The sequence below is a fragment of the Gekko japonicus genome, unplaced genomic scaffold, assembly GCF_001447785.1.
Source record: "Gekko japonicus isolate JY-2015 unplaced genomic scaffold, Gekko_japonicus_V1.1 scaffold92, whole genome shotgun sequence".
NCBI lineage: Eukaryota > Metazoa > Chordata > Lepidosauria > Squamata > Gekkonidae > Gekko > Gekko japonicus.
In genome coordinates, this window is record NW_015169780.1 from 1,812,785 (window position 1) to 1,839,212 (window position 26,428).

Below are 26,428 nucleotides of genomic sequence, written 5' to 3' on the forward strand. Positions count from 1 at the left end.
CCTCTTCCTATCATACAGGCTAGATTTCTGCCACCTTTCTGCCATTCCCTTACAGTCAGTGGTTTGAAGCACTGACAGGGGTGCTCTATGTGTGTGCTTTAGCTGCTACACATTCCCCTCTCCCCTGCCTGTTAATTCTCTAGTCCTGTGAAGTTATTTGGTCTATGTGTTGACAAATGGCCAAGCACTAGGGTAAGAACTTTCAGTCACAGTCTGAGATCTTCAAAAGGAAAAAGGGTTTTATTTACTAACACACATCTCTATTTAAACACAAGCAAAGATGGAATGTTGAAATAGAGAGGCTGGTTGATGCACACTGCTCTCTGATTCTCTCCATTCCACAGTTCTTGGATAGTGCACATTTCACATAATATGTTAAACTTTTTAAACTTTTTCCTACCTGGGAGGGTTTCTCTTATCCTGAAATGGGGGTTGAGTATCCACTTTTCCCTCCATTCCCCCTATCCAGTCACACTTAGGAGCATGTTCTCAATATCTATTGCCCTCACTCAGGATATTCAAAAGTGATATGCCTTGCCTCTTCCTGTCAGGTGGGCAAATGGTTATCACTGTCCTTCCTATTTGTCTCCATAAAGGGCGACCCTCTCCTCTCTGTCCAAAACCTGAGGATTTTATTGCTTGCTTCTGAGGATAGAAGGTTATTTATCTGAAGCCAGGGTCTCTTTTATGTTACTGAGGACACTGTGCATTTCCTCATCGTAATGCTATCCATGATCTTTTGGTTGACATGTTACATTCTTCCATCTGTAAACATACTCAAGAATGGTCACATGTAGCCCTCACACACACACACACACACACACACACACACACACACACACACAAAATACCCCCCCCCAAAAAAAGAATGATCACATGTAGAATAAAACTGCATGGAAGTAACAAAAAACTGCTGCATGAATGCCCTTGATGTACAGCTCTCTCTGCTTGCTATTAGTATGTGCTTAAGGTCTTGGTTGTCCACTCTTCTATCCTGAAGAAACTTGACCAATAGCCATATTTGAGGTTGTGAAGAAAATTCACACCAACCACATCAGATCAATGGGAGATAATGAGCCAGTGTAGCTATCATTTATAGATTGCTATACTAAGCTAGTGATTTCTTACATGTAGAACTCTCTTGCTATCATGCTGCCCAGTTAATGGAAGATGGAAATGAATCCCTTTAGGTGAGCAGATGCTCCTTCCACTGAAATGACTTAAATAACACATTGTACAGCAGTTTGTGTCAAAGTATAGAGAGAGCTCTGAACCTCATAACTTTTATCTAAGCTAGGTGGCACATTAACTAATGTATAGCTCAATCCTGTTCATGTATGTAAGTCCCACTGTGATCAGTGGGACTTATTCCCCATTTTCCAGGAATGAAATTCCACCTGTAGGGTCATATGAGCAACCTTGGCATTGACCAACTTCGTCCTGGTTTCTGCCTCATCCACACCATAGCTGTGCAGATGCTGCCAAGCATTCTGCCAATATGTCCAATGATGAGTACATGCAGGGGTCATTTCGTAGAAAAAGAGCTAGGGGAACTCATTAGCATAACTCATTAGCATATGCCACCCCCCCTGACATCAGGGGCCCGACGGTGGACCTGCAAGGCCAGCGGGAGTGCGAGGAAGCCCTGCCAAGGCCCTCCCTGGCCCCAGGCAGGCAGGGGTGGGGAGAGGCAGGGAGGAAGCAACTTACCCTCCCTCTTCTCCTGCCTCCTCCTGGCTGAATGAGGGCTGGAAGCGGGGCGGCTGGAAGTAGGGGGCGGGGCTTCGTCATGTGCCCCGCCCCCCTGCACCTCACCCGGGGGAACTGTGTTCCCCCGCGTTCCCCCCCCCGAAATGACCTCTGAGTACATGTATGGAAATACAAAACAAATACCACTGAGATTTAAATGTACATAACAGAATGAAAAATTTCAGCCTAAATTGTCAGATCATTTTATGGTGAAGTTATGGTATGAAAAGGTGCAAGCAAATTTATCATTGATTGTAGCTTTGCATAGCATAGAGTCACAACACACACTTATTCACACTGTCATATCCCAGTTATAGATTCTAAAGTAGAATCTCTGATGTCAAAAATCTGAGGATCTCAGCTACCATTATAAGTTTAGAGACAGTTTTGATAAGCTGCAAGGTACTTTCCAAATAGCTCTGCCTATAATGTCAGATATTTTAAAACATCTATGTGATAAGATACCATCAATCAATCTCAAATAATTTACATTGAAAAGACACTTGTATCTATTTCTACATTATAAAGCCTAGACAAAGAAAGGATAAGAACTTTCTTTGTGCACCTAATGTAACGTAAACAAACTTTGCTGTTCAGCATCCTGGTTGGTTCATATATAGATGAAATCAGTTTGTGGAGACTTAGCAGATAAGCGGTTAAATTGGATGTTCATTATAACATGTTTTAAATGTAGGGTGCCCCAGTTACAACCTGATCTGAATTATGCCATTAAATTCTCTGGTGCAGAGAGAATGAGGCAGCCTACTTGCCAGTCTCCCCGTTTGCCCTCTCCCCACCTGTTGTGTGACACATCTGAACTCCTGCTGTGCACATACCTGGGTTGCCAACTGGCAAAGTATTAAAGTGGCACCTGCCATTTTCACTTTAAGTGATCAATACATAGGATTTGTTAATGAATATATATTTTATAATTGTCTGTTAGCTTCCTTTTAAAAAGATATGTTCTGTTTCAGTTTGACAAAAATAGAATTCACAGTTTCTACGCACTATGAAGTTCTCAGAAACAGCATTAAATTCACACATTGCCAATTAAAACATTCACAATGACCTTGGGACAGATCACCCAAATGATTAGACTTTCAAGTCATGCTTCCCTTTGAAAGTCAAGTTGCTCTTCTCCATATGCTTGCACATTAATATTATTAATATTCATAATTGCTTAGTGAAATGTAGCAGGTGCTTGTGGGTCTCAAATTGCTAAATATCTAGAATAGAAACTAGCTCATATTGACAAAGCGAAACATAAAAGAAAATTGGATACTTTTGAAAAGGACAAGTTCCTCTTGGAACAAATGCTCTTCAAGTAGGCCATATGACCTTAGCCAAGTAGCTTTTGGAATCTATTATTATTATTATTGCTGGTCTACCCGCAAAAAAATAATAATACTCAGCATAATTAATTTAACTTTGTCAAGTGGCTTCTGTGGCTGGAAAGTAATAAAGGTTCGTTCAGTCTCTTTTTTAGAGTTTTCGAGATAGCATTTCTGATTGTATCTAAAATCATCCAATTGTTGTCCTGTTTGATTATGGAAGAACTTTGAAGGCTCTGAAAAGAGTTACTTGGGAGTCTTACAGTTATAATGAGGTCCAACAGAAATAATTGAAGAAAATTGTTTTCAATAAAGGTGAAATTTGCAAACTCACATGGCTAACAAATTACCATGTGGAGCAGTGGCCATATGCTTTGGATTCCAGACAGCCACTCTGCAGCTGCTTGTATGTGCAGGTTGCGGCTTCTATAATGAGATCCAGCCATAGTTCTTCTTGTAGATGCTATGAACTACCCACTAATAGTCTATAAAAAATGAGACAAGAAAACCAATCAGACCCCTAGTCTAGCAGAAGTACACACTCCCTGAACATGAAGGACTGTGTCCTCTTGTTTTCATAGCTGAATAGATTCCACATCTGTTGAAGAAGAAAAAAATCAAGGGCAAGTAGGAGACAAGATCACTGTGAACAAATGTTGCCTGACTGATGAACCAAAGCTCATGCGATTGTAATATTATCCTTGAACAAGGAGCTCAGAATTCAGCCCAACATGTTTTCTGTTTCTAGAAATCTGATGCTGTGAGAGTCACTACTTTCACTGGATGTATGGGTGAGACTTATTTAGACACCAAACCAATAGGACTGTGGAATTTCAGGGACATTGAGGGAGAATGTAAAGGATGTGCTGTCAGGTAAGATTATTCTGTATATTATTTGTTTTTTGGCAATATAATGTATTTTGGCAATATAATGTATAACTTACTAGATCAAATACAGATTCAGGTGGGTAGCCATGTTTGTCTGAAGCAGCAGAACAAAGTTTGAGTCCAGTGGCACTTCAGTCCTTAATTGTGGATACACCTGCCCATCAATTTCCATTTTTGACATATTTATTTCCTTCACTATGTTTCCCCCCGGAATTAAACCCAAACAAATGGTAACCAGATAAACTAAGCTTGTAATTCCTGTTTGGTCCTTGAATTTGTTAAACATCTTCATTATGCTGTATGGTAATTTAGTGCTCACCCTCTATATGTAAGGACTGGTAATTTCTATTTAATTGCATCTGGAAAAGGGTGCGTGCACATAAACACTTATACCTTGATTAAAATTCTATTGGTCTTAAAGGTTCCACTAGACTCAGATGTTGTTCTAGATCAAATATAATTTTATTTATATTAAAGTCATAAATTAAACAAAGCATGTAGCATATATATTTTATGATTTTGTTAAATCACCCTGGTGTAACAGCCTGCAAAGATTGTTAGGCAAAAAGTAATACATTCAGTGCTACATGAAGTCATTAGGCTAGATCCAGTGACTCATGGACATAAGAACTACAAATTAATCTCTTATTTCCCTTCCTATGCATTCCTTTCCAACCCTAGGGAAACTGATTGGGTCATGGGATCCATTTGGACTGATGGCCATGTGGGTCAGGGAGGTGGCAAAACCTTCCCTTCTGTGCGTGCAGCATTTCTGGTGAAACATGTTAGGAGAGGCAATTTTTCCCTCTTTCCCCTTTTCATCGCAAACCAACTTTCTGTCAGCTAATGCTACTATGGTTTGGTATGTGCAGGGTGCTCTCTCAGTTTCCTCCCTCCCATCCCCCCTCGCCTCCTCAGCTGTGCTCTGTTATCTGTCAAGTGTCCTTGAAGTCTAAGCTCTGCTGGGTCCGCTTTTCCTGCTGGGAATGTAACCGCTGCTTGCTTGCCCGCACCTTCAGGTGCTTGCTTATTGGTTTGGCTGTATCAGGGCTTCTCGTTTGAAGGGGGTATATCTATACGTGTTCGCCTTTCTCCCGCCATTTCTGACACAAGAGTTCATGATGTCCTAAGTACTAACTCGCAGTAAACTGAAACTTCTGAAGGAACGTTGCTGAGTGTTTTGATTGGGAACCCTGACACTTTCGTTGCCATTAGTCCATGCATGTCCCACAACACTAGGAATCAACTTTCCCAGGGTCAGAAAGGACTGCAGGTGGAAGTGGGGGGGAGAAAAGGTCTGTCAGTACCTCCCACTGACAGTTCACTTGATCCAGCCTCTGATGTACACATATAACTAAAGTGGTGACTGAGAATTAAAGAAATATTTTTAAAAGTATTAAGGGCGTCTAAATATCTAAAGCTCACTGAATGAAACTTTCCTCCCTCCTATCTCCCACTGCACCCACCATCACCCATAATTGTTACTTATAGCACTAGAGGACCCTCAGGAAAAGTGCAGGGTTTGATATGGGAGGGGAAAAGGTAAAGATTGCCACCCATTGACAAAGTGTCCTTTTGTGGATTCAGTCTAGTAGAGTCAATTGCCCTGACAATGTTTATATAAGAAATAAAATCACTATGATTTGACTTATTTGTTACGGTGACCAACCTTACGAAAGTCCAGTCAAGCCTTTCTACCTCATGCTTTTGAAATGCATCTGATTGTTTTCAAGTGAATTTACCATATCAACAAAGAAACATGTTGCTTACTCATAAGGTGCTGGCTTTCTTCCCCACTTGTTTCTCAGGAAGTATCTATTTGAAAACCTACAGGAACTGAAGTCTTCAGTTTCATAAAGTACTCTATATGAAACAGAACTCCAAATTGCCATTTAAGTTATCCACAATTTCTGGGAAAGCCTGTCATATTCTGAAAGTTTCTTTCATTACTAGTCCACAGGTGGCTGACAGTGAGGGAACTGTTCAATTTGATGGAGAGGGGTATGCTATGGTGAGCCGCCCAATAAGATGGAACCCAAATATCTCCATGGTCATGTTCAAGTTCAAGACGTTCTCTTCCACTGCTCTTCTGATGTACCTTGCTACACAAGATTTGGTAAAATTAATCTAATCTCTTTCCACCCTCTTTTGTTAACATGTGTTACAATATAAGTTCTAAGCAAATCATTATGACTTGCAAATTCTGATTTTCTAAAAAAAATCTTGTATTGTTAAAGAATCCTGACGTATAGGACTATATGGCCTTTGGGCAATTTATCTTGCCACAATGACAAATTCAAAAATATTTCACTGAGTTTTTTTACATCTTTTTAATAATCTATTTTGTATGTAATGATTTGTTAGTCCTTTAAGGCATTATAATCAATATAGATGTGACCTCCTTTTGTAAGAGTATGATACGTTTGTGCAGATGAATCCCAGTGAGATTCAATAGAGCTCTGTTACTTTCCAGTCCTGATTATGGACATGAGTCAGAGCACACAAGAAACAACTTACTAAGCCATCCAGGGAGAAGAAATCTATGTGCACTTTCTATAGCCCCTTCCTCTGTGATTAAAAGCATGGAGAGAAGAATCTGGATGGGGATATTGAAGGTGCGCACAGATTCACCATAAGGATATGCAGAGCTGGGAAAAGTACAGAAGAAGACAACCAAAATGATCAAGGAGTTGGAGTACTTTTCCTATGAGGAAAGGCTGAAGATTGTGCGTCTTTTTAGTTTAGAAAAGAGATGAGTGAGAGGGGACAGGGTAGAGGTTTATAAAATTATGCATGGGGTGGAGAATGTGAATGAAGGGAGCTTTTCTCCCTCTCCCATAACACAAGAACTCAATAAAATTGATGGGCAATAGATACAGAACAGACAAAAGGAAATAAATCTGTAAAAAGGTAAGGGTTCCCTTGCTCGAAAGCCAGTCGAATCTGACTCTAGGGTTGCAGTGCTCATCTCCGTTTCTAAGCCGAAGAGCCAGCGCTGTCCAAAGACATTTCCGTGGTCATGTGGCCGGCATGACTGAACACCAAGGCGCACAGAACGCTGTTACCTTCCCACTGAAGTGGTACCTATTTATCTACTTGCAATTTCTTGCTTTCGAACTGCTAGGTTGGCAGGAGCTGGAACTAGGGACGAGAGCTCACTCTGTCATGCGGCACACTCGGGTCTCGAACTGCTGAACTACCAACCTTCCACAGCCTGCAATTCACTTGAGCCACCGCAGCTCAATGTACTGTACTCAATGATTAATTGAACTGTGGAATTCACTGTCACAGGAGGTAGTGATGACCATGAGCATAGATTACTTTAAAAGGTTAGACAGATTCATGGAGGATAGGCCCTTAAATGGCTACCAGGCATGGTGAGTTAAGGAAACATCCACATTCAGGTACACCAAGCAGGGTGCAGTAGCCAGTATCTGGTGGTTGGCTCCAGGCCAAGCCCAGTTGCACAGTGTCTGTGACCCAGGCCAGGTTGAGTTAGGCTCTATTGCATGATGCCCACTGCCTGGCAATGCCCAATTGCATGGGGGGGGGGGCCTCTGCCAGGCAATGCCCAGTTTAGTGGTGACTGCCAGACCAGGCCAGGTGGTGCTTGTAGTGAGTCTTCAGTGGTTGCTTCCAGGCCTGTCCCCAGTGAGTGATCCTCCATTGGGGACATGGCAAGAAATAGGACTTTTTCCAGGGCTGTTTTGGCCTCCCAAGTGTCCCCATCCAGGCTTGTCTTTACAGAAACCAAGGCATGGAAGCCTTGGTGTGATTGCCTGGCAGCTTCCAAAATGGCAAATGAGAACTAAGTGAGCATTATTTCTTAAAGCTACAGGTGTTGTTTCTATTATTTTGGGGACTTGATTCCATTCCAAAGGGACATGTGATGAGTTCTATGCAATCATCAGCAATTATGACCCCTCTCCAACCTTCTGCTGAACAAGTAGCTCCCAGAATTTGAGTAATATATGGGAGGAGCAGGACACAGAACAGTAGAGGTGGGGGGAATATAACAGCCCTATTGTTCATACAGAAATGCTTGTACTCACGAGTCCATCTCAATGTCAGCAAGCTGCCATTCTGTTTTTTTACTACATATACCCATCCTTAAAGCATATGTTGCAGTGAAAGACCAAATTTGATGAATGGTGACACTCATAGGCTAATATTCACAATCTTAAATGAATTTCATGATTATCCTGAAATAGAAATATATGTTCTTACTTTTTAGCATATTTTATTTTTATTTTATTTTATTTGTTGGATTTATATCTCGCCCTCCCTGCAAGCCGGCTCAGAGCAGGTGACAACAAGAGAACTTACATAACCATTAAAACAAATTATCACAGTAAATTGGTTAAAACCATTTAAAAGATGGCAAAACTATACAGTAATTTATAAGGTTCCAGCAATGCTAAATAAATGACAGAACAAAGAGTCACAACAAAGCAACAGTAATAGCTCTTTACATGGGCAAATCTAATTAGGGCATACACACAGGAATACGGAAAATGTCATTTATTTGATTGTCCACATATGTCAGTATGTTTCCAGACATTAAAAAAAGTTATCTGAGATTGTCAAAGTTCAGATGTGGACTGAAAACATCAGCAATTCATCTATCATATTTTTCACATTACCTTTCCTTCAAAGCACTCTTCCAAACAATTCTATGAGCTAGAACAAGCTCACAAAAAGCGAGTAGCCCAAAGTCACTGCACTGCACTGAGCCCGTTTGTGGTTGAGAGGGGATTAGATTCTCCCGAGTTCTAAACTGACTTCTAACATCACAATGTTGTAAATGGTTTACCATGTGACAGTATTCTTCATGGCATTCTTATTGGCATATTTATAGCTAAATTGGGCCAATATATGTTCTTTTTGCAATTAAGGTAAAGAACTCATGACAACCTGTTTTTGAACTTGCATAAACTAATTACATAGAATCAGAATTTGACCTCTTGTGCCTTATATTTATTAATAAAGAATAAAATATGTATATGAAGATATGAAGATACAGGCCATTAACATTTCTCATGCACAGGCATAATGCCTCCAATTGGCCAGATCCTATGGGACCGAATGGAGCAGTGTTTCTTCTGTTCTCCTCAGAAGAATATAAGAAAAGCCCTGCTGGATCAGACCAGTGGTCCATGTAGGTCAGCATCCTGTTTCACTCAGTAGCCAACCAGGCATAGGAACAAAGGCCCTCCCTTTATGTTGCCTCCTAACACTGGGTTTCAGAGGGTTACTGCCTCTGAATTTATACTTTACTTGGATACTGTCTTTTCAAAGAATATTAATTTGCAGCCTTGGACTGAAAATTATTTATCAGGTCATATTTCTTATGTTAGCTGGATCTGCATTTCATGATTAATGGAAGCTGCTCTCGCTACACCATACCATGCCATTCACAATAGGTTAACTGCCTGATTGGAAATTAAAGAGCAACATCTTTTCATTTTAGTCAATGACCTTCCTAGGAACTGAAGCAGCAGCTAATGAACCCTGCTACGATGCCTTATTTATACTGCCTTAGCTTTTTTTTAAAAAAAAATTGCACATTGCCAGAAGAAAAAAACAAGCACCATCTCTGATTATTTGGCATTAGAAAAGTGAACCTGTCATTCAATATCTAAATAACATTTCTAATGCTTCTCATTAACAGAAAGATTTCATGAGCATAGAGCTCAGTGATGGGCGTATTAAAGTCAGTTACGATCTAGGTTCAGGAACAGCTTCAGTTATCGGCAACCAGAACCACAATGATGGGAAATGGAAATCATTCACCTTGTCAAGAATTCTAAAACAAGGTGAGTTCCTGCAGTGATAACATCATAAATGTCCTAATTATCTTATCCGGCACAGCTAACTATCTAATCATGGGGAAGATGATGTACAAAATTGCTGGGTTTAGAAAGTTGTAAAAGAAAGTGATTTAACAACTTCTTTTGCTTAAATTACAGATGACTTGGGTTAGCTGTAACTGATTGCAGTGTCAAACAGGTCTCTTATGATTTTCTTTTGAAAATGGAAGCTTAATTTTTCAGGCATAATTCTGCCTTACAGCTGCCTAAATTATACTCTAAAATGCATTTTTCATGCAGTGCCCTGATGTTGTTGAAAGTTCATAAAACAAACCTACACTATTTCTGTTGGAATGTAAATTGGTTTTGTACTTCATGAAAGCTTTCATATCATGGATATCTCGAAGTGCTTTAAAAGGCAGTGAGTTAAATGCTAGTAGTGTAGTGTCTCTATCTAACAAATATACAATAGGTCATTTTCTTAAGAGTCACAGTTTCCTGGGCAGCAAGGAGAAAAGCTTCATGTAAATCACAGTCATCTTTAATGTATGTGATTACTATAGTTGTGACTGAATTCCACTTAAAATAAAATAAAAAAGAGAATATGGAGAGACTTAATCAGTTGAAACTTTTATGAGTAGGAGGAATTATTTTTTTAAAATATGTAACTTCGGAAATTTCTTATGGGGCAGGCAGTGTGTGTCCTGCATTTAAGATAAGAAAAAATATGACAGTTTGAGCTTTTCAAGACATGCAGATCATCTCTCTGATCCCTAAAATCTGGATATCATTTTTTTCTGCACATGAAAAGAAATTTTCCCAGTCCTGGCCACACACCAAACTCTGTTTTGGAGTCAGACTGCAAAATCCTGCAGCTGGTCAAACCCATCACATTTGTTTCCACAATCATGTTCTTAATTGCAAAACTGTTTGCTAAGACAACCATTCCTGATAACCTATCCTTAATGTTATTTATTAAACTTCACTCTCAGAGCTATCCAGACTGACTGATGCCTCTCTTTTGGGACTTGATATCTTGTACTATATTTAGATTTCTAGCATAATCCTGTTCCAAAAACAAACAATCATGTACAGAAATCATTTTTCTTAGCAGATTGAACTCAAAGGGTCACGGGGAACAGTGACTCAACACAAAGTGTTTTGACTTTTTAACTATTGGTGTTGTCATCTTAGATTCTTCAGTTTCTCATAACAAGCATTTATATCAATAGAGTGGCCATCGTTTATGTTTTCTTTTATGAGTTCTTCATTTTCTTTTATTCAAAATATCTCTGTAAATTGTCTTGCTTGCTTGTTTCCTTGGGACAGCCAAATTAATTTTAAACATTTCAAACTTTTCAGGACAGATACATTAAACTTTCTTTTTCTCTTTTCTTAGCAAACATATCCATTGTAGACATAGACTCAAATCAGGAAGAGATCATTTCAACAACTTCTACAGGGAAACACTTTGGCCTCAACTTGAAATCCAATGAGCCAATATATTTTGGTGGATTGCCAACACTGAGAAATCTAAGGTAATTGTGCTTAACACATAAACAAACGGTAGTAATTCCATGGCAAAACTGTGCTCATAAAGTGAATTTAATTAATAATTCTGTAAAATAGTGTATTTGTTCTTAGAAAGAACAGGAAACACAAGGGTTATCTTTTCTATCTTTACACCTGTTACAAGACAATAGTAGATATTGCTTTTGAAGAGACAAAAATACTCACCTGAACCAGCACTATCCTACGGGCATGGCGTCCAAAAGAAATGTTAGGTCTTGTGGAAGTCATCAAACAAAGATGGCTCATACTATTTCACATCTTATTTCCCTTCCAACCTTGCTTTGCCCCATCTGTTTTACCTTTCTCCCCCATCTGAGGTCTCCTAAAGTCCCTAGCATCATGAGCTAAGGCCAATTCTGAGCATATGAGTATGCCAAACTAGAATAGTATCCTTTTTCATGTTTCTTGGGACCTCACTCTAAATGCTGGATCTCACGTTGAGTAAGGAAGGGTGATTGCTATTCTAGCTATGCATTGTTGCCCTAATCCACTTATCTCATCAGAATGTGTTGAGTAAGGAAGGGTGATCACTATTCATTATTGCCCTAATCCACTTATCTCATCAGAATGTATGAGCTCCACAACATTCATAGAGCTCCACCATATGGAATGTCTTCTCCATTCGTTTAAATGGAAGGAACTGACTCATGCATGCATATCTTTCTGCATACCACTCAGATTCGTTCTTCGAAAAAAAATAAATGTACAGTTGATACACATCTCAGTTCTTGCTGAATGGGGCTTCTGACTAGAAAAGTTTGACCATCACATTGCTTAGATTGCCACACCTGCCTCTATTTAGATGTGATTGATGCTGTGGATATTGAAGAAACAAATCATTATGAATTCCATTATTACAGTCTAGAGAACCACAAGAGGGGGTTCCATCATAGCTATTCATCGTCAAGGGATATGCTTCCCCATAATGCAGTCCCATGTCATTGGAAAGTTTACAGAAACCCATGGGCAGACCCAATTGCACTGAGTCTTCCTGATCAGGTGACAAATCCCATATAATTGCTTCTGTCATTGGGGCTTCTTAGTTCACACACTTGCCTCAGTAAGATGGATTTGTCATGTGGGGTAGTAGCCATGGGGTAGCAACCACATGCCAAGTGTGTATGTGTAAGTGTGTATGAGTGAGGGGGATCTTACTAAGTTTAACTAGTGAAACTCTGGAATTTGACCTGTCTCCCTTTCAAATTGCATTTCTCCTATATTATATGACAATATATTTTTGGAACATAGAGAATTTCAAAAGTAGCTTCCCAAGTGGCATGAAGGGTTCCTGTTCAAATAAAAAAGTAATGGCCTACTTTTGTGTCAGTGTCTAAATCAGATTTTTCCATTGTGTCCTACGTGGGTGTTCTGTACAGAAGCAGGGACTAAAATATGGTAATTGCCCTACTTTTTAAATTAAAACATCCAGTTCTTGAAAACTTTTAAAAACCACACACATATGTCCGATATTGCATGTTGAGAAAGCTCCTCCTCAATCTTATGTCTTACAAAGACCAGACATTGCTTCTCCTATCAAAACAGAGAATGGGCAATACAATTAGCAGTGAAGAAGCTTCAGGAGGAAGAGGGTTTTAATTCTGTTCTCACCCATGTTTCCATTACAAACATGGGTCTGGAAACTGGGCTGGGGCGGCATTTGAGGGGAAACGAACTAGTTGCAGAAGCCCTTGATTCATGCTTAACGTTGCTTCTCTGCAGTCATGCCCTTTGAGGCCTTCATTTGCTCAAGAGAAGCAATAGCCAAGCTTTTAAGGCCCAAGGTTGAAGCAGAACATATAATCTGCCTCACTATTTTTTTAATGTCTCAGAATGTATTTTTATTTCATTCCCCTTTATTCCATATGAGGTCCATATTGAATTACTTGGTCAGGTGAAGATTCCATTGTAAATTTTACTATGTATAAAATATGTTCATATGCTTTTAAGTCTTCTTTAATACTCTGGGAGAGGATGAGGTGTTAGATTTAATAGGTCTTTTAACTGTTCTGAAATAACCTTTAGGAAGTTTACAGAAACATTCCTTCAGTTCTCTCTGTCACAAAGTATATGAGATATACTGGGTTCAGACGTGATCAGCTCATGTTTATTAAGTGGTTTCAGCTCCAAACTAAGACAAACTTGCAGGGTCAGAGCCCTGCTTATATTCGTGAAACACCCCACACCCAACACACACCCCACATCCCATGATAGGCTATTTACAGAGTATTGTTTACCAATTGGCTACTGCTAGGATCCGGATCTATCTATTGGTTCATTCTAGGATCCAAGCCTTCTATTGTGATGCGCTCCAAGCTACGCTATTTCGCATGTTCGCTTGCGAGCCCTTTCGCAAATGCGATTCCATTGTGATACATAACAGTATAGGTACTGTATAACATTAGCAGTCCTATTTAGCTGTAGCAGCTTCATCTACATGAAACAAATACAGTCACCTTGTGCCCATGCAAGAACATACAAAGTAAGGAGCTACCAAAGTACTCCTGTTTAGCCCAACAGCTTGCTTATTATTTTGTAAGCGCTGAAAATGCCACTATTGCATTCTTTTTAATTTTCTTAGTTCTAGCTTTAGGTCATTACAAAACAAAATCAGTAGCACAGATTTAAAATGGTCAAACTGCATAAGCTGTAGGCCATAAAATACTTTGTTTTATCTAATTGAAAACACACAAAAAAGAGTTTCCTTCATGGATCAGAGCAAAGATCCATCGTGTCCAATATCCTATTTGACATAGTAGTCAGCTCACATGGAGGGAATAATCATAAGGACCTTTCCTTATTGACCTAGCCAAGGTGCTTTGTCTCTGTATAAGAAGGTTCCATTTAGATGTCATGGCTGACAACCCTTGATAGGTCCTATCACCCATGAACCTGTGAAATCATTTAAGCCATCTAAATGAGTATACTTGTGCTTGTGAATTCTGTATGTTAGTTATGCACTGTGTAGAATTTTTTTGACAGTCCTTTATGTATTGCCTGTCAACTCCAATGAGTAAATCAATGCCAATATTATGGGATTAGAAAAACATCCTCCTTTCCATCATTTATTGTCCACTGTATCTTTACTTAGCCACCTTATTCTGCACAAACATTTCAGCATCCCCTCATGGGATACTGCTCCAACACATTCATCATAGACAATGAATGCACACATGCTACACATGAAAATTCAGTCCATGTGCCAACAGGAGGTTTCACATGCAGCTACTTTAATAGATAGTTACTGTACTTACTGTATGTTGGACAGTAGTTAATATTCTTTCACACAATAAAAATTGTATCCCACATACCTGCACCGGAAACCCCACTGCCAAGAATCTTTGTGAAGCCAGTGAGCAAAAGGAACCACCAGTTGATAAGATTTACTTTTGCCACAGTACAATCTGGAATGCTAGTGCCATGGAGCTGAGAAGGAGGGAAACCAAGCATTCTTCCTCACCCTCCCACAAAGGTCTTCTTCTGCCCCATCCCATGCTTCTAATTATCATTGGTCACTTCTTGTAGAAATGTATGCCCCACGCCAGTGGGGCATAATGTCATAGAGTGAGCTGATCACTGTTGCATGGAGATCAGTTGTAAATTCAGGAGCTCTCCAGCCACTACCTGGAGGTTGGCAACCCTAATTATGACCCAAGTATTTCTCCTTTCTCCCATTCAAAAGAAATTTAGTGGATATTAACACATTTTAAAATTATATAAAACAGCTTTCAGTTGGTAGGCCTGATCCCTAATAAAATCACTCAGCCTCATGCCTTATGTTTTGTTGTGTTCTAATGGCGACCACGCGTGTGGTCGCCCTTACACATGGCCATGCGAACTTACCTAGCTTCGCATCCTTAGACAATAGAAGGAGAGGATCCTAGAACCAGCCTATCGGCTCATCCGGATCCTCAAGGGAACCCATGGTTACAATAACACTGTAAATAATCCAATCACAGGTGTGTGTGTGTGTTGGGGTGTGGTTTGTAATTGTATTTAAAGCGGGCCTCTGGCCAGCTACTGTATCTCCAGTTTTCTCTTTTTCCTAAGTAAAGTATGAGCTGAAATTACTACGCTATTCCTCAGTCTCAGTACTTTATATGTTTAGAAATAGATCTGATAGGAAACCTCAAGCTTATCCTCTTCATACCCAATCAGGCAGGTCCACCACTACTGCATATATAAAATAGCTCTGTGTTTATTAACTAATGAAAAAAATGTTGTTCATTATTCTGGTTATTATAACACTTATAACCAAAACAGATAGAAAACTAATTACATTAGTTAATATTCATTATTCTAGGGCCTGGTGGTATGGTTGAGTTCAAGCAAAGTTCAGACTGAAAGGGAGGGGGAGACTGCCAGTAGATATGAAACTGAATTCCAGGCTTTCCTCCTCCTGTATTGTTCGTGTGGGCCCGGGATAGGACCACTGCTACAAACCCCACTCTGTCCCATCTGGTGAGGGAGATGAGAGGCCAATGGGTAGAAGATAACTTCTTCCCTCCTCCAGTGAGAGCAGCCTTGGATGCCACTGTTAACCACACTCCAAGGCTTCCTGGGCAATGTAGGCCCCAGGATTTCTGACACTGTTGAACTGGGTGGGCCAAGTTTCAGCGCCAGCCTGCAGGCTTGCAGGACAGGAGTGTGTGTGTGGGGGGGGGGGGTTAAGGGATTAAAAAGTGCAATAATTAATTTAGCAACAAAGATGACTTTTTTGAAAATGAAAAGGACTGCATAACCCTAATGAATGCTAGCCTAGGTTTTTGGGAGGGCCACAGTGATTTCGGGCTAGGGCACATGCTATTTACAGCTACCATGTGAGTTTGCAACAAAGGAGAGTAGTCAGGTGAGTCCTCCATTATTTTCTGTCAAGTTTTGTGAATTTTTGCCATTGATCTTTGTTGGACAAATCTCCCCCTTCTATTCAAAGCTATTCATGGACAGAGGAATTTTACAAATATGAATACTTAGTTCTCATATACTACTTTCAAATGTTCAGGTTGCTACTTATACATTATTCTGTTGTCATCCATATGATTACTCTGTAAAATAGATCAGAACTGTTTACACGTTGCAAACCAGAGTCTAATGCTAGGATTGACTAAGGTTAGGGGGGAGAGCAAACCTAGCAGGTCTACTCACAACCAAGCCCCATGCATTTCAGTGGGGCTTGCTCCCAGGAAAATGTCCTTATGACCAGTGTTCCCTCTAAGCTGAGTGAGTTTGAGCTAGCTCACAGTTTTTAAGCCTCCGGCTCACACCTATTCGTCTTAGCTCAGGAAGGAGGGCTCCAGAGCAAACTCATTTATGCAGCAGCCAAATCGCTCACTCACAACTTTAATGCCAGTAGCTCACAAAGTATGATTTTTGCTCACAAGATTCCACAGCTTAGAGGGAACATTGCTTATGATTGCAGCCTCAGTGCATTCATACAATAGTTGTGATTTGTAGCTCATTACTAAACTGGTTCTTAGCTAATATATAGTGTACATAGAGAAATGTATAACAGAAAGCATATATTTGTATATATTCTTTACAGTGGGCCATTGGAAGCAGTCTGAAAAACCTGTGTCATATGAATGTGATTTGCTATAAATATGATAATTACATTATATAATTGCTTTTTTCTCTTTCTCTCTTTTAATTTTGATCGTAGTATGAAATCAAGGTAAAAGATGTCCAATTTAAATCCATACCTGCACGTTTTATGCTTTGCATGGGTTAAGCGCGGCTTGCAACAGGTGGCAAAACAGAAAGCAATTTGTGTGTGTATTTGTTCCAGCTGTTGCTCTGGGGCTGTTCATTTGGCAACAGATCCTGCTGCAGCAAATCAAGCTACTCCTAAGTGCTTAACACAGCCTTGCCGCACGCTGTGCGCACTCTTGCTGCAACAAACACTTTAGCTAGCATCTTTGCACAGCTGTTTACATCTTGCTGTGTTGGGTCTTTTCTCTTTTCAATTAATTATATCAGGACTGGCTTGGTTAAAAGAAAAAATCTAAGGGGAGGCTATATTTGAAAATTCAGTTGGAGTTTCTGCTCAGTATGGAGTAAATGGATAACTAAACATGTACATAAACCTGTAAAACTGAATGACAGTCTCAAAGATTATTTATTTTGTTTAGAAAAACATCTGACTCTAACCTTTCTATTCAGCCTAGATGTACATCTCTTATAGGCATAGGTATTTCTTATGTACTGTGTATTCAATCAGTCAAATGTAGATCAATCTGTGGATATCTAAATCCACAGGTAAGGCCCACAATGACAGAACAGAGATTTTTCTCCAAACTTGGGGTACCCCCAAGGTTTGTAGAAAAATCTGAAAACAATTTTAAAAATACACTGGGGGTTTAAATCCTCACAATAACAAAAGTGTTGTCTGCACATGCTCAGACAAAGCACCTACCTCTTCCAGACAGCAGCAGTGGTGATGACGGGGTTGGGGTGGCTGGGAGGTGATTGGGAGAGGGAAAACCTGTGGACCTGACAAAGGAGGTTGGGGGGAGCACCAGACCCAACACCAGTGGGGGGTGGCCAGGAGCCATTATGGCCCCAGCGATAGCAGCAGTGATTAGGGAGGGAGAAGTCACAGCTGGGCCCCGTGATGGAGGCTGACAGCTGCACCAGCTCTGATGCTGATAAGGATATAATATAATAACTGCCTTTGACAACTCATTTCACTTAGTCCACCATTCTGTTTCCAGCAGAGGCCAGCAAAATATTCCTGGGTGATCAAATGCAGGGCATGGACAATAATCTGATTTATTATTTGTCTCTAGTATGTGCAGTTCAAGCGTACATTGCCTCTAGATTACATAGAGCTAATCATTCTTAATATATAATTTGTGTTGGTCAGTTTGGATGCTGTAAGCTAGGTCTACAGTGCTGACTTGGTGACGAATTTAAAAAAAAGAAAATATTAACTCCTATATTTTGGCCATTGCTTTCAATAATGAGATTTTACTATTCTTTTCTGGGTTTATATAAAATTAAACCTAGACTTTAATATTGTGGCTCTTTTAACATAAGAGTAAACTCAAATTTGTAGGGATTAATTTTAGAAACCCTGGAATATGGAGTTTATGTCATTGAGGATTTTTACAATAAGTGAAGGCTTCCACATTGCTTGCTAAGAGTTGCTTATTGACAGGTGGGGAATCTCTTTTAAATGGCACTGGAAGATGCAAGTTTATGTTTGAGGCCCAGACCACAAATTATGATATGAATAGGGGTGTGTGTGTGTGTGTGTGTGTGTGTGTGTGTGTGTGTAAAAGAAGCACTTAGGCATTTCTCCTCAGGTCCTTTTTCAGTTCAGATTTTCTTCCCCAAACTACTTTTCCATCCATGCTATGTGATATGGGACACCTATATATTTTTTCCTATATGAATTATATCCTACTAAAGAGAAAGGCCTGTTGCGAAAATGAATGTGACGAGCTCTAGGAAGAGGGCCTGGGTGAGTGCGACTCACGGCCAGGCAGCACCGGCACAGGGAAGCGCAGTGCAGCCCTTTCCCCCCTCCCCGAGCCCAGTCGGGCCGGGCGAGCTAGGCGGGGGGGCTGCGCAAGGAAGCCCGGCGCCCCCCCATAGACTGCAACAACTCCTCCCCATCGACTGCAGCAGCCTTTGATGGCTTCTCCCTCGCAGGCGCCCTCCCGCAAGACTGGGCGGTGCCTGCACTTGTGTGCCCCGCTGCCTCCCAAAGAAGCGCCCTCTTCCTGCTGCAAGCGCCGGCCAACTGACTCAATGGCCCAGTGGGAGGAGGCTGGCAGCCAGCCAGGCCCTCGCCTCAGACGGAATGGCTCCACCGGCAGACGCCACCACTGCCGGGTTCCTCCACTGCAGCTGCCTGCCTGCCTACCTGGCGGCCCTTGCAGGGCACCGCCAGATAGGCTTGCGGCTGCTCAGCGGCCACGATCCAGCCTTGGAAGTTGCCTGGGGGGGAACTCTGCAACCCCCAGCCCCGGAGAGTGCCCCAGAGGCAGGCCGGCACCAGCGAGGGGAAAAACAGAGGTCCAGGCCCTGCTGGAGTGGACCCGCCTTTACCAGCCAGGTGCTGTCGCCACCGCTCAGATACGTCTTCAGGCCACTGGGCTTCCCTCCCCGAGCCCAGTCGGGCTGCCCCAGTGTCGCCAGGGGTGGCAGAGCAGGCTGGCCGGTCCCTTCCCCTCCCAAAGAAGGGCCTGCAGCCTCCCTGGGGCAGGCCAAACCAGGCCAGGGAAGTGCTGCGTGGCTGTTTCCCCCTCGTGGCCGCCCCACGAGGCCAGTGGGCCAGGGAAGCCCATCGCTCCTCCTCCTAAATGAGCAGAGTGGGCCGGAGTGTCTGAGGGAGCCAGGAACAGTGTGAGGCAAATTTTCCCGGTGCTGCTTGTGTGGGCAGTACTGAGTCTACGGAGCCAATGACCTTCTGACATTCTGACTGGCAGTTCAAGTGGCCAACTGATTTTGCCACGCATCGAATCTTCCCACCCCCAACTGGCTTTTATTAATAAGGAAGGATATGAATTATATCTTTCATTCATATATGAATTATATTTTCCTATGATTATATCCTATATGAATTATATCTTTCCTACCATGGATGAAAAAGCAGCAGGGGGACACCCGCTTTAGAACGAATTAGGCACCTACTTACCTGCTCTCTTCTCCTAAAAAAAACTGCTGAAAGATGGTCCACCCAAGGCTGCTTTAGAATAAAGAATCCAGGAACTCTACTTAGTTTGAGCAATGAAGCTCCAACAGATATTCTTTGGTGAGGCAGATTACTTCTGATAAATTGCAGGCTGTTGAGGCTTATTCTTTCTTTTGCTAGTATAAACTATTAGGTATTTGCAGCTTTTGTAATAGATATGCTACGCTTTGCTGGGATGGCTATAATGCAAAAACAAAAAAGCCTGACAACAACTAAATAAATTATTGGTATATACCTGGATTGTTAATAAACTGTAGCAAACAGTCATTTTGAAATTAAGATTGTGCAAATATTTGAATTATGGGTGCTTGTTTTCCCTTCTAAACTCACAATTTAATTTCTTATTTTCCTGTGCATTTTCACTTTGTAAACTGGCCAAGTTGTATCTGTATCTGCGGATGTTGCCAGTCTCTGTATCCTGTCATTGCAGTAACGTGGATTAGAGGATTAACTAAACTGCTGTTTTTATCAGGAAAACTACTGTGGGGGGGGGGTTACTTTTATGAAGTAGTTATCCTGTGCCAGAGGAGTGAGGAAAAATACGATAAACGTTCTAACAACAATGGGCTTAGTTTGATACAAAAGAAGACAGGTAGGTTCCTGTGCAACCTCTCTGGCAGAACACTCAAATTAAAACTGTATTCCCAAATTAAGACTGTAAATGTTCAAGCCCCTAAACCGTGTATACATGGAGAGTCAATCAGTTGATCTTTATTAAGGCCCACAAGCCACACAGAAGCAGAACAAACAACATTAATTAATTACCTAAAATCATATTTCTACATATATTGTTCATCCTACTACATCAGACAATGAAAAGGGTTAGATGTTATCGAAGAAAATTGTACACAGGACATTATCTCAGCCCATGTTTTCACTACAGAGGACAAAAGCTTAGCTATTTGTATAATGGTTCTGTGGTCAACTCCAGCCACTAGTATTTTAGGAATCTTCTGCCCAGAGAAAAAAATTAATAACAGCCAAAACAGCTTCCAGTAAATCCTAGCCTTTTTGATAAAACCTACAATGAAACACAATATATGCACCAATGATTCAATCAAATTATCAGAGCCGGGAGAGCTACCAATTTTCAGCAGACTTTTTTTGTCTTGTGAAATTGTAGAATTACTTGCTGAAATGTTCTAGAAAATAGTGATTAACAAAATGTGTGTAAAATAAGATTTGCTCTCATTTAATACTAACCCTCCTGCCAACCTAGCAGTTCGAAAACAAGAAATTGCAAGTAGATAAATAGGTACCACTTCGGTGGGAAGGTAACAGCGTTCCGTGCGCCTTGGTGTTTAGTCATGCCGGCCACATGACCACAGAAACGTCTTCGGACAGCGCTGGCTCTTCGGCTTTGAAACGGAGATGAGCACCGCAACCCTAGAGTCGGACTCGACTGGCTTTCGAGCAAGGGAACCTTTACCTAATACTAACCCAATGATTCTCCTGATAAAAAAGAACTGTTTTGATTGGGAAAATCCAAAAGCCAGAAGAATAGATATGATCTGTACCTGTCATCTGAGAATATGGTAACAACATAGGGTTGCCAGCTCTGGGCTTGAAAATACCTGGAGACTTTGGAGATGGATCTGGAAGAGGGTGGGATTTGGGGAGGGAGGAATCTCAGCAGGGTATAATGTCACAGAGTCCACCCTTCAAAGCAACCATTTTCTCCAGGGGTGCTGATCTATGTCAGCTGGAGATCAGATGTAAAAGCAGGAGAACTCCAGGGCCCACCTGGAGACTGGCAACCCTGTAGCGACAGTCCAGAAGCAGGTCTAAGTATATTTGCACAAATGTGGACCTGCCAGATTTGTGCAGGGGGGAATCCAATGCTCCTCCCCCCACCACTGCTGGGCTAGCCATTTCCAGACAGCTTGCCCCTCCCCTCCTCTTCCCCTCCAAGAGTTGGGAAATTTTGCTCAGATGTCCACCACCTTCCTGTCCACCACCACCAGTGACAGATCAGGAATGGGGAGTGGAGGCTCCCTCTCCTCCTTACCCACCCATCCACTTCCAGGTCCTCTGCCCTGGCTGTGGGTTGAGGGAATGGAGGCAGCTTCTCCCCACCTCCACTGCTGCCACCTTGGTAGCAATTTCAGCAGTGAGGGCACAGCAGAGGCTTTGCTTTGACCATTTCCAGTGCTGCTGCCTTAGCAGCAATTGCAGCAGTGGTAGTGGGGTAGTGGAGGCTCTAGCCTACCTCCAGAGCTACCACCTTAACATCAATGGCAGCATCAGCTGTGGAGGGGGGTGCTGAAGCTCTGACACTGCTGCTTTAGTGCCCCTTTTGATGGCAGGACAGCAGAGGCTCCATCCCACCTCCAGTGTTGCTACCTTAGTGTTGATGGTAGCAGTGAGAGGACAGTGGAGGATCCTGCCCACCTCCAGCACTGTCATCTTAACACTGTTTTCTGCAATGTGGTGGAGACTTTCCCTCTTTCTTGCTCAGCCACCAGCATACCTCTAATGAGGCCGCATCAGCATTGGGCAGAAGAGGAGAAGGTTGCTTCCAGGAGAAAGTCATTTGCATGCTGTATGTTGGGGGGGGGGGTGAATATCCTGCACCCTCTTTTCTGCAAACCTGGGCAGGGGTGGTGGGAAGTTTGGATAAAAACCTGCCTTATGTCAGCATGGCCCTGATCTGTGGATTCAAGTAGTAGTAGAAGAAGAGACTGGATTTATACCCTGCCCTTCACTACCCAAAGGAGTCTCAGAGTGGCTTACAAACTCCTTCCCCTCCCCACAACAGACACTCTGTGAGGTAGGTGGGGCTGAGAGAGCTCTGACAGAAACTGAACACCTCTGACAGAACTATGGCTTGCCCAAGGTCATCCAGCAGCTGCATGTGAAAGAGTGGGGGATCAAACCCGGTTCTCCCAGATTAGAGTCCGCGCACTTAACCACTACACCAAACTATCTGCAGATAGGGATATGCTGAGAATTAGATATATCAATTTATGTTGCTTGTTAGCCTTGCTTTATTGGACCACCACATCAGCAATGCCTATCCCGGTAACACCTTCTAAAGTGAAGTATAATGGATGTAATTTTTCAGAAAATGTTTAGTTCTCCCCCAAAGTGTTATTGATTTGATATTTTAAAAGTAGGAAAGAACACATTGTATTTTGTCACTGTTATCTTGAACTGTCCAATGTGGAACAAGCTTATGATGTCAGGCATATAAAAGAAGAAACATATGAGTCCTGTAGGAACACACAGCTTACTTGTGATGATTTAAACTACTAGGGGAAGTTTTAAAAATATATTCCAATACTTATATGGATCACCACTGCAGAGATAGCTGGTTCCACTAGCTCATATGTTGCTTCCTCCATGCATCAGTAAGGCTAGGACCATTTATCTTGGACATTTTTGTACATATGAAGTGGGTCATCATCATCTCTTGATATGATTTATAGCCTCTATGTTTTTACTCTACTTAATAGCACCATCATCTCCTTCATAGTTCACATGGTTAAGAACAGTACTAAAATGAAAAAGTAGAGGAAAGTTCTTTTCTGGCATAAGATGGAAAACAGAGTTTATACACAAGGCCCCAATTCAGAGGAAGTCAGGCAGGCATAAGTTTAGACTGCAGGGGGATGCGGCTAAATTTTCTTCATTTGAATCTTTTGAATCACACATAATTTGTTTTAAGCATATGCCCCATGTGACTATGCAGTTTGACGTTCGATTTCACTGGACCAAGCACAGCTTCCCAAAGACCATTTGTGAAACTACGGGATCTGGAAGAACAGATTGTGCTCCTTTACTCACACGAATCACTGCCAAAACGATGTACAGTTCTGAGCCTATGTTAGTTCATCTGTCTTTACTGTGACTCTTGGTCTTAGTATTTCCATTGAAATCAGTGGGATTTTAAAAGCTAGTCACAACTAATTTATCCTATTGGTTTCAATGGAATGTAACTGACTAATTTGCTCTGGATCAGGAAACAGTGTTAGCATTTTTGTGACTGTATACATAGTGTTGTGCTTGTTGAAGTTTAAGGACTAGTTAACCTTGAGAATAAATCTGCTTTGACTTTATGTTTTCAGGCCTGAAGTAAATTTAAAGAAATACGCGGGCTGCCTCAAAGATATTGAGATTTCCCGAACACCATACAATCTTCTAAGCAGTCCTGATTATGTCGGCATTACCAAAGGGTGTACACTGGAGGTTAGTTTGACTTTTTTAAATGATTCCTCAATGACCTAAGAATTATCCTATATTGTATCAACAAAAAACTAGTGCATAATATAGAGTGAACACATTGATAATAAAGGAAAAGCTAACAGTATGATGTATATTATCTCTCTATAGAAAGCCCAGTTGGTCCACTTTCATCATATTGTGAAATACTACTGCTTATTATTGCAACTCAACTGTTTTATTCAGTTTTTTTAGTTTTTATTCAATGTTTACTTTTTATTCAATGTTTAGTTTTTATTCAATTTTTCTAGTTATGGTCATTGTACTTGTTAGGCTATCCTTATGCCAAACTGCTTTTCCATGGTGACTTGATTCACCTCACCTCACTTCATTATGGTTATCACAGCTTGGCCTCATAAGCCCATATAGATAGTTTCCATAACAGATTGATTTTTTCCAGGACTGTGTGTTCATGGTGGCAAGAAAAGTATTTGTGTTTGAGAGCATCAGCATGGTAAATCATACTAGAGATTGTGATTAAGAGATGGATATTCCCATGATGAAGTGGCTTGTTAGGAGGATGTAAAGCAAACTGTATTTAGCAACTTCATGAAGTAGGTACAGTCCTCCAAGCAATTTGATTGGATCCAGTGAGATCCATCAGTGGAAGCTGCTGACAGGTATTGATTCCCTCCTACAGCAGTCCACCCATAGAAAATTTATACCTGGGGTCAGAAGACCCATATAAAATAATAACCATGCTGGTCAGGAGGCTCCAGTGGGGAGAGGAAGGAAGCAAAATCACCTTTTTCTCTTTTCCCATAATTGTGGCTTCACTGGTGGATGAGGGAAGAGAGGATGATTTTTTGCCCTTTGCTCTTCCCACTATAGACTCCTGATCAAAGTGACTATTAGTCTGTACAAGTCCTGTGACTCCAAGAATATGCTTTCCCAGTGTAAAAAAGGTCTACTGGTAGGAGGGGAATGTGGGAAAAATCCTTGATCCTTGCATCATTGCATCCAACCCATTGTTCCAACACAAGATCTATTCATTTTAGTGGGTTGCCCAAAAGCATTGGCAGATTGTCTTTTGAAGCATTCTTAAATATCATTTGAAATTGTGGGTGCATTTGAAATGGCTGTGCTTAAGTGGGCACACATAAAACATCTTTTTGTGCCCCCTTGCTCAGCTGATGTAGAATCACGGGCTAGGGTGTCACCACGGCTGCAACAATCACCTCTAGTCTAGATTACTGTAACTCACTCTATGTAGGGCTTCCCTTGAGGTTCATCCAGAAAATGCAACTGGTCCAGAATGCAGCTGCGAGGGTCCTGACAGGAACACCCTTTAGAGCGCATATCCAATCAGTGCTCTATCAGCTGCACTGGCTCCAGATTGAAGACCAAATCAAGTTCAAGGTTCTAATGCTGACTTTCAAAGCCCTTAACAGTTAGGGACCAGCATACCTTCAGGACCACCTTTCCTGTTATGTCCCCCGTAAAGCGTTACACTCAAGTGACCAAAATCTGCTGGTGGTCCCCAGCCCAAAGAGCATCCGACTGTCCACAAGCAGGGCTAGGGCTTTTTCAACCCTGGCTCTGGCCTGGTGGAACACTCTTCCAGGAAAGATCAGGACCCTGTGGGATGTGGTACAATTCCACAGAGCCTGCAAAACAGAGTTGTTCTACCGGGCCTATGGTTGAGAGCAGTAACGGGCTCCTATGTTCTGCCAATTGGCTACAGCTAGTTTTGGCCTTCCCCTCCCCCCTTGCTTCCCCCCTTTTCTCCCCTTCTTTCAGATGTTTGTATATTGCCCTCTGTATGAGTTTTATGCTATCTTAAATTCTATAGTCATCCTCCTATTGATTTTATTGTATTTATTGACTTTGATTAATTGTATACTGTATTTTAGAAGGTTTTAATTGCATATCTATAAGTTGTTGTCACCCACTCTGAGCCGGTGTAACAGGCCAGATTAACCCCCCCCCCCGGCCAGAGTAACCCTGGGGTTACTGTGGCCTAGCCTAGAGTAGAGTAACCCCGGGTTAATCTGGTCGGCTGTAACAGGCCAGATTCACCCCCCGGCCAGAGTAACCCCGGGGTTACTCTGGCCTAGGCTAGAATAACCCCCCCAGTCCAGATTAACCCCCCAGGCCTGCTTTCTGGGGCTGCTGTCTTTTCCTACTAAGAGAGATACTTCCCCAATAACCAGAGAGAAGCA

At 41.6% G+C, this 26,428-nt stretch overlaps 1 protein-coding gene across 1 annotated transcript in view; it reads left to right on the top strand.

Annotated features, from left to right (window-relative positions):
• LAMA2 (laminin subunit alpha 2) overlaps positions 1-26,428 on the top strand; it is a 755,002-nt gene that overhangs the window by 683,303 nt on the left and 45,271 nt on the right. The window contains exons 49-54 of the mRNA XM_015416769.1: positions 3,829-3,953; positions 5,922-6,084; positions 9,640-9,784; positions 11,178-11,316; positions 17,007-17,018; positions 24,113-24,233. Coding sequence (XP_015272255.1) covers positions 3,829-3,953; positions 5,922-6,084; positions 9,640-9,784; positions 11,178-11,316; positions 17,007-17,018; positions 24,113-24,233 — 705 coding nt within the window. The remainder of the gene's footprint in view (positions 1-3,828; positions 3,954-5,921; positions 6,085-9,639; positions 9,785-11,177; positions 11,317-17,006; positions 17,019-24,112; positions 24,234-26,428) is intronic.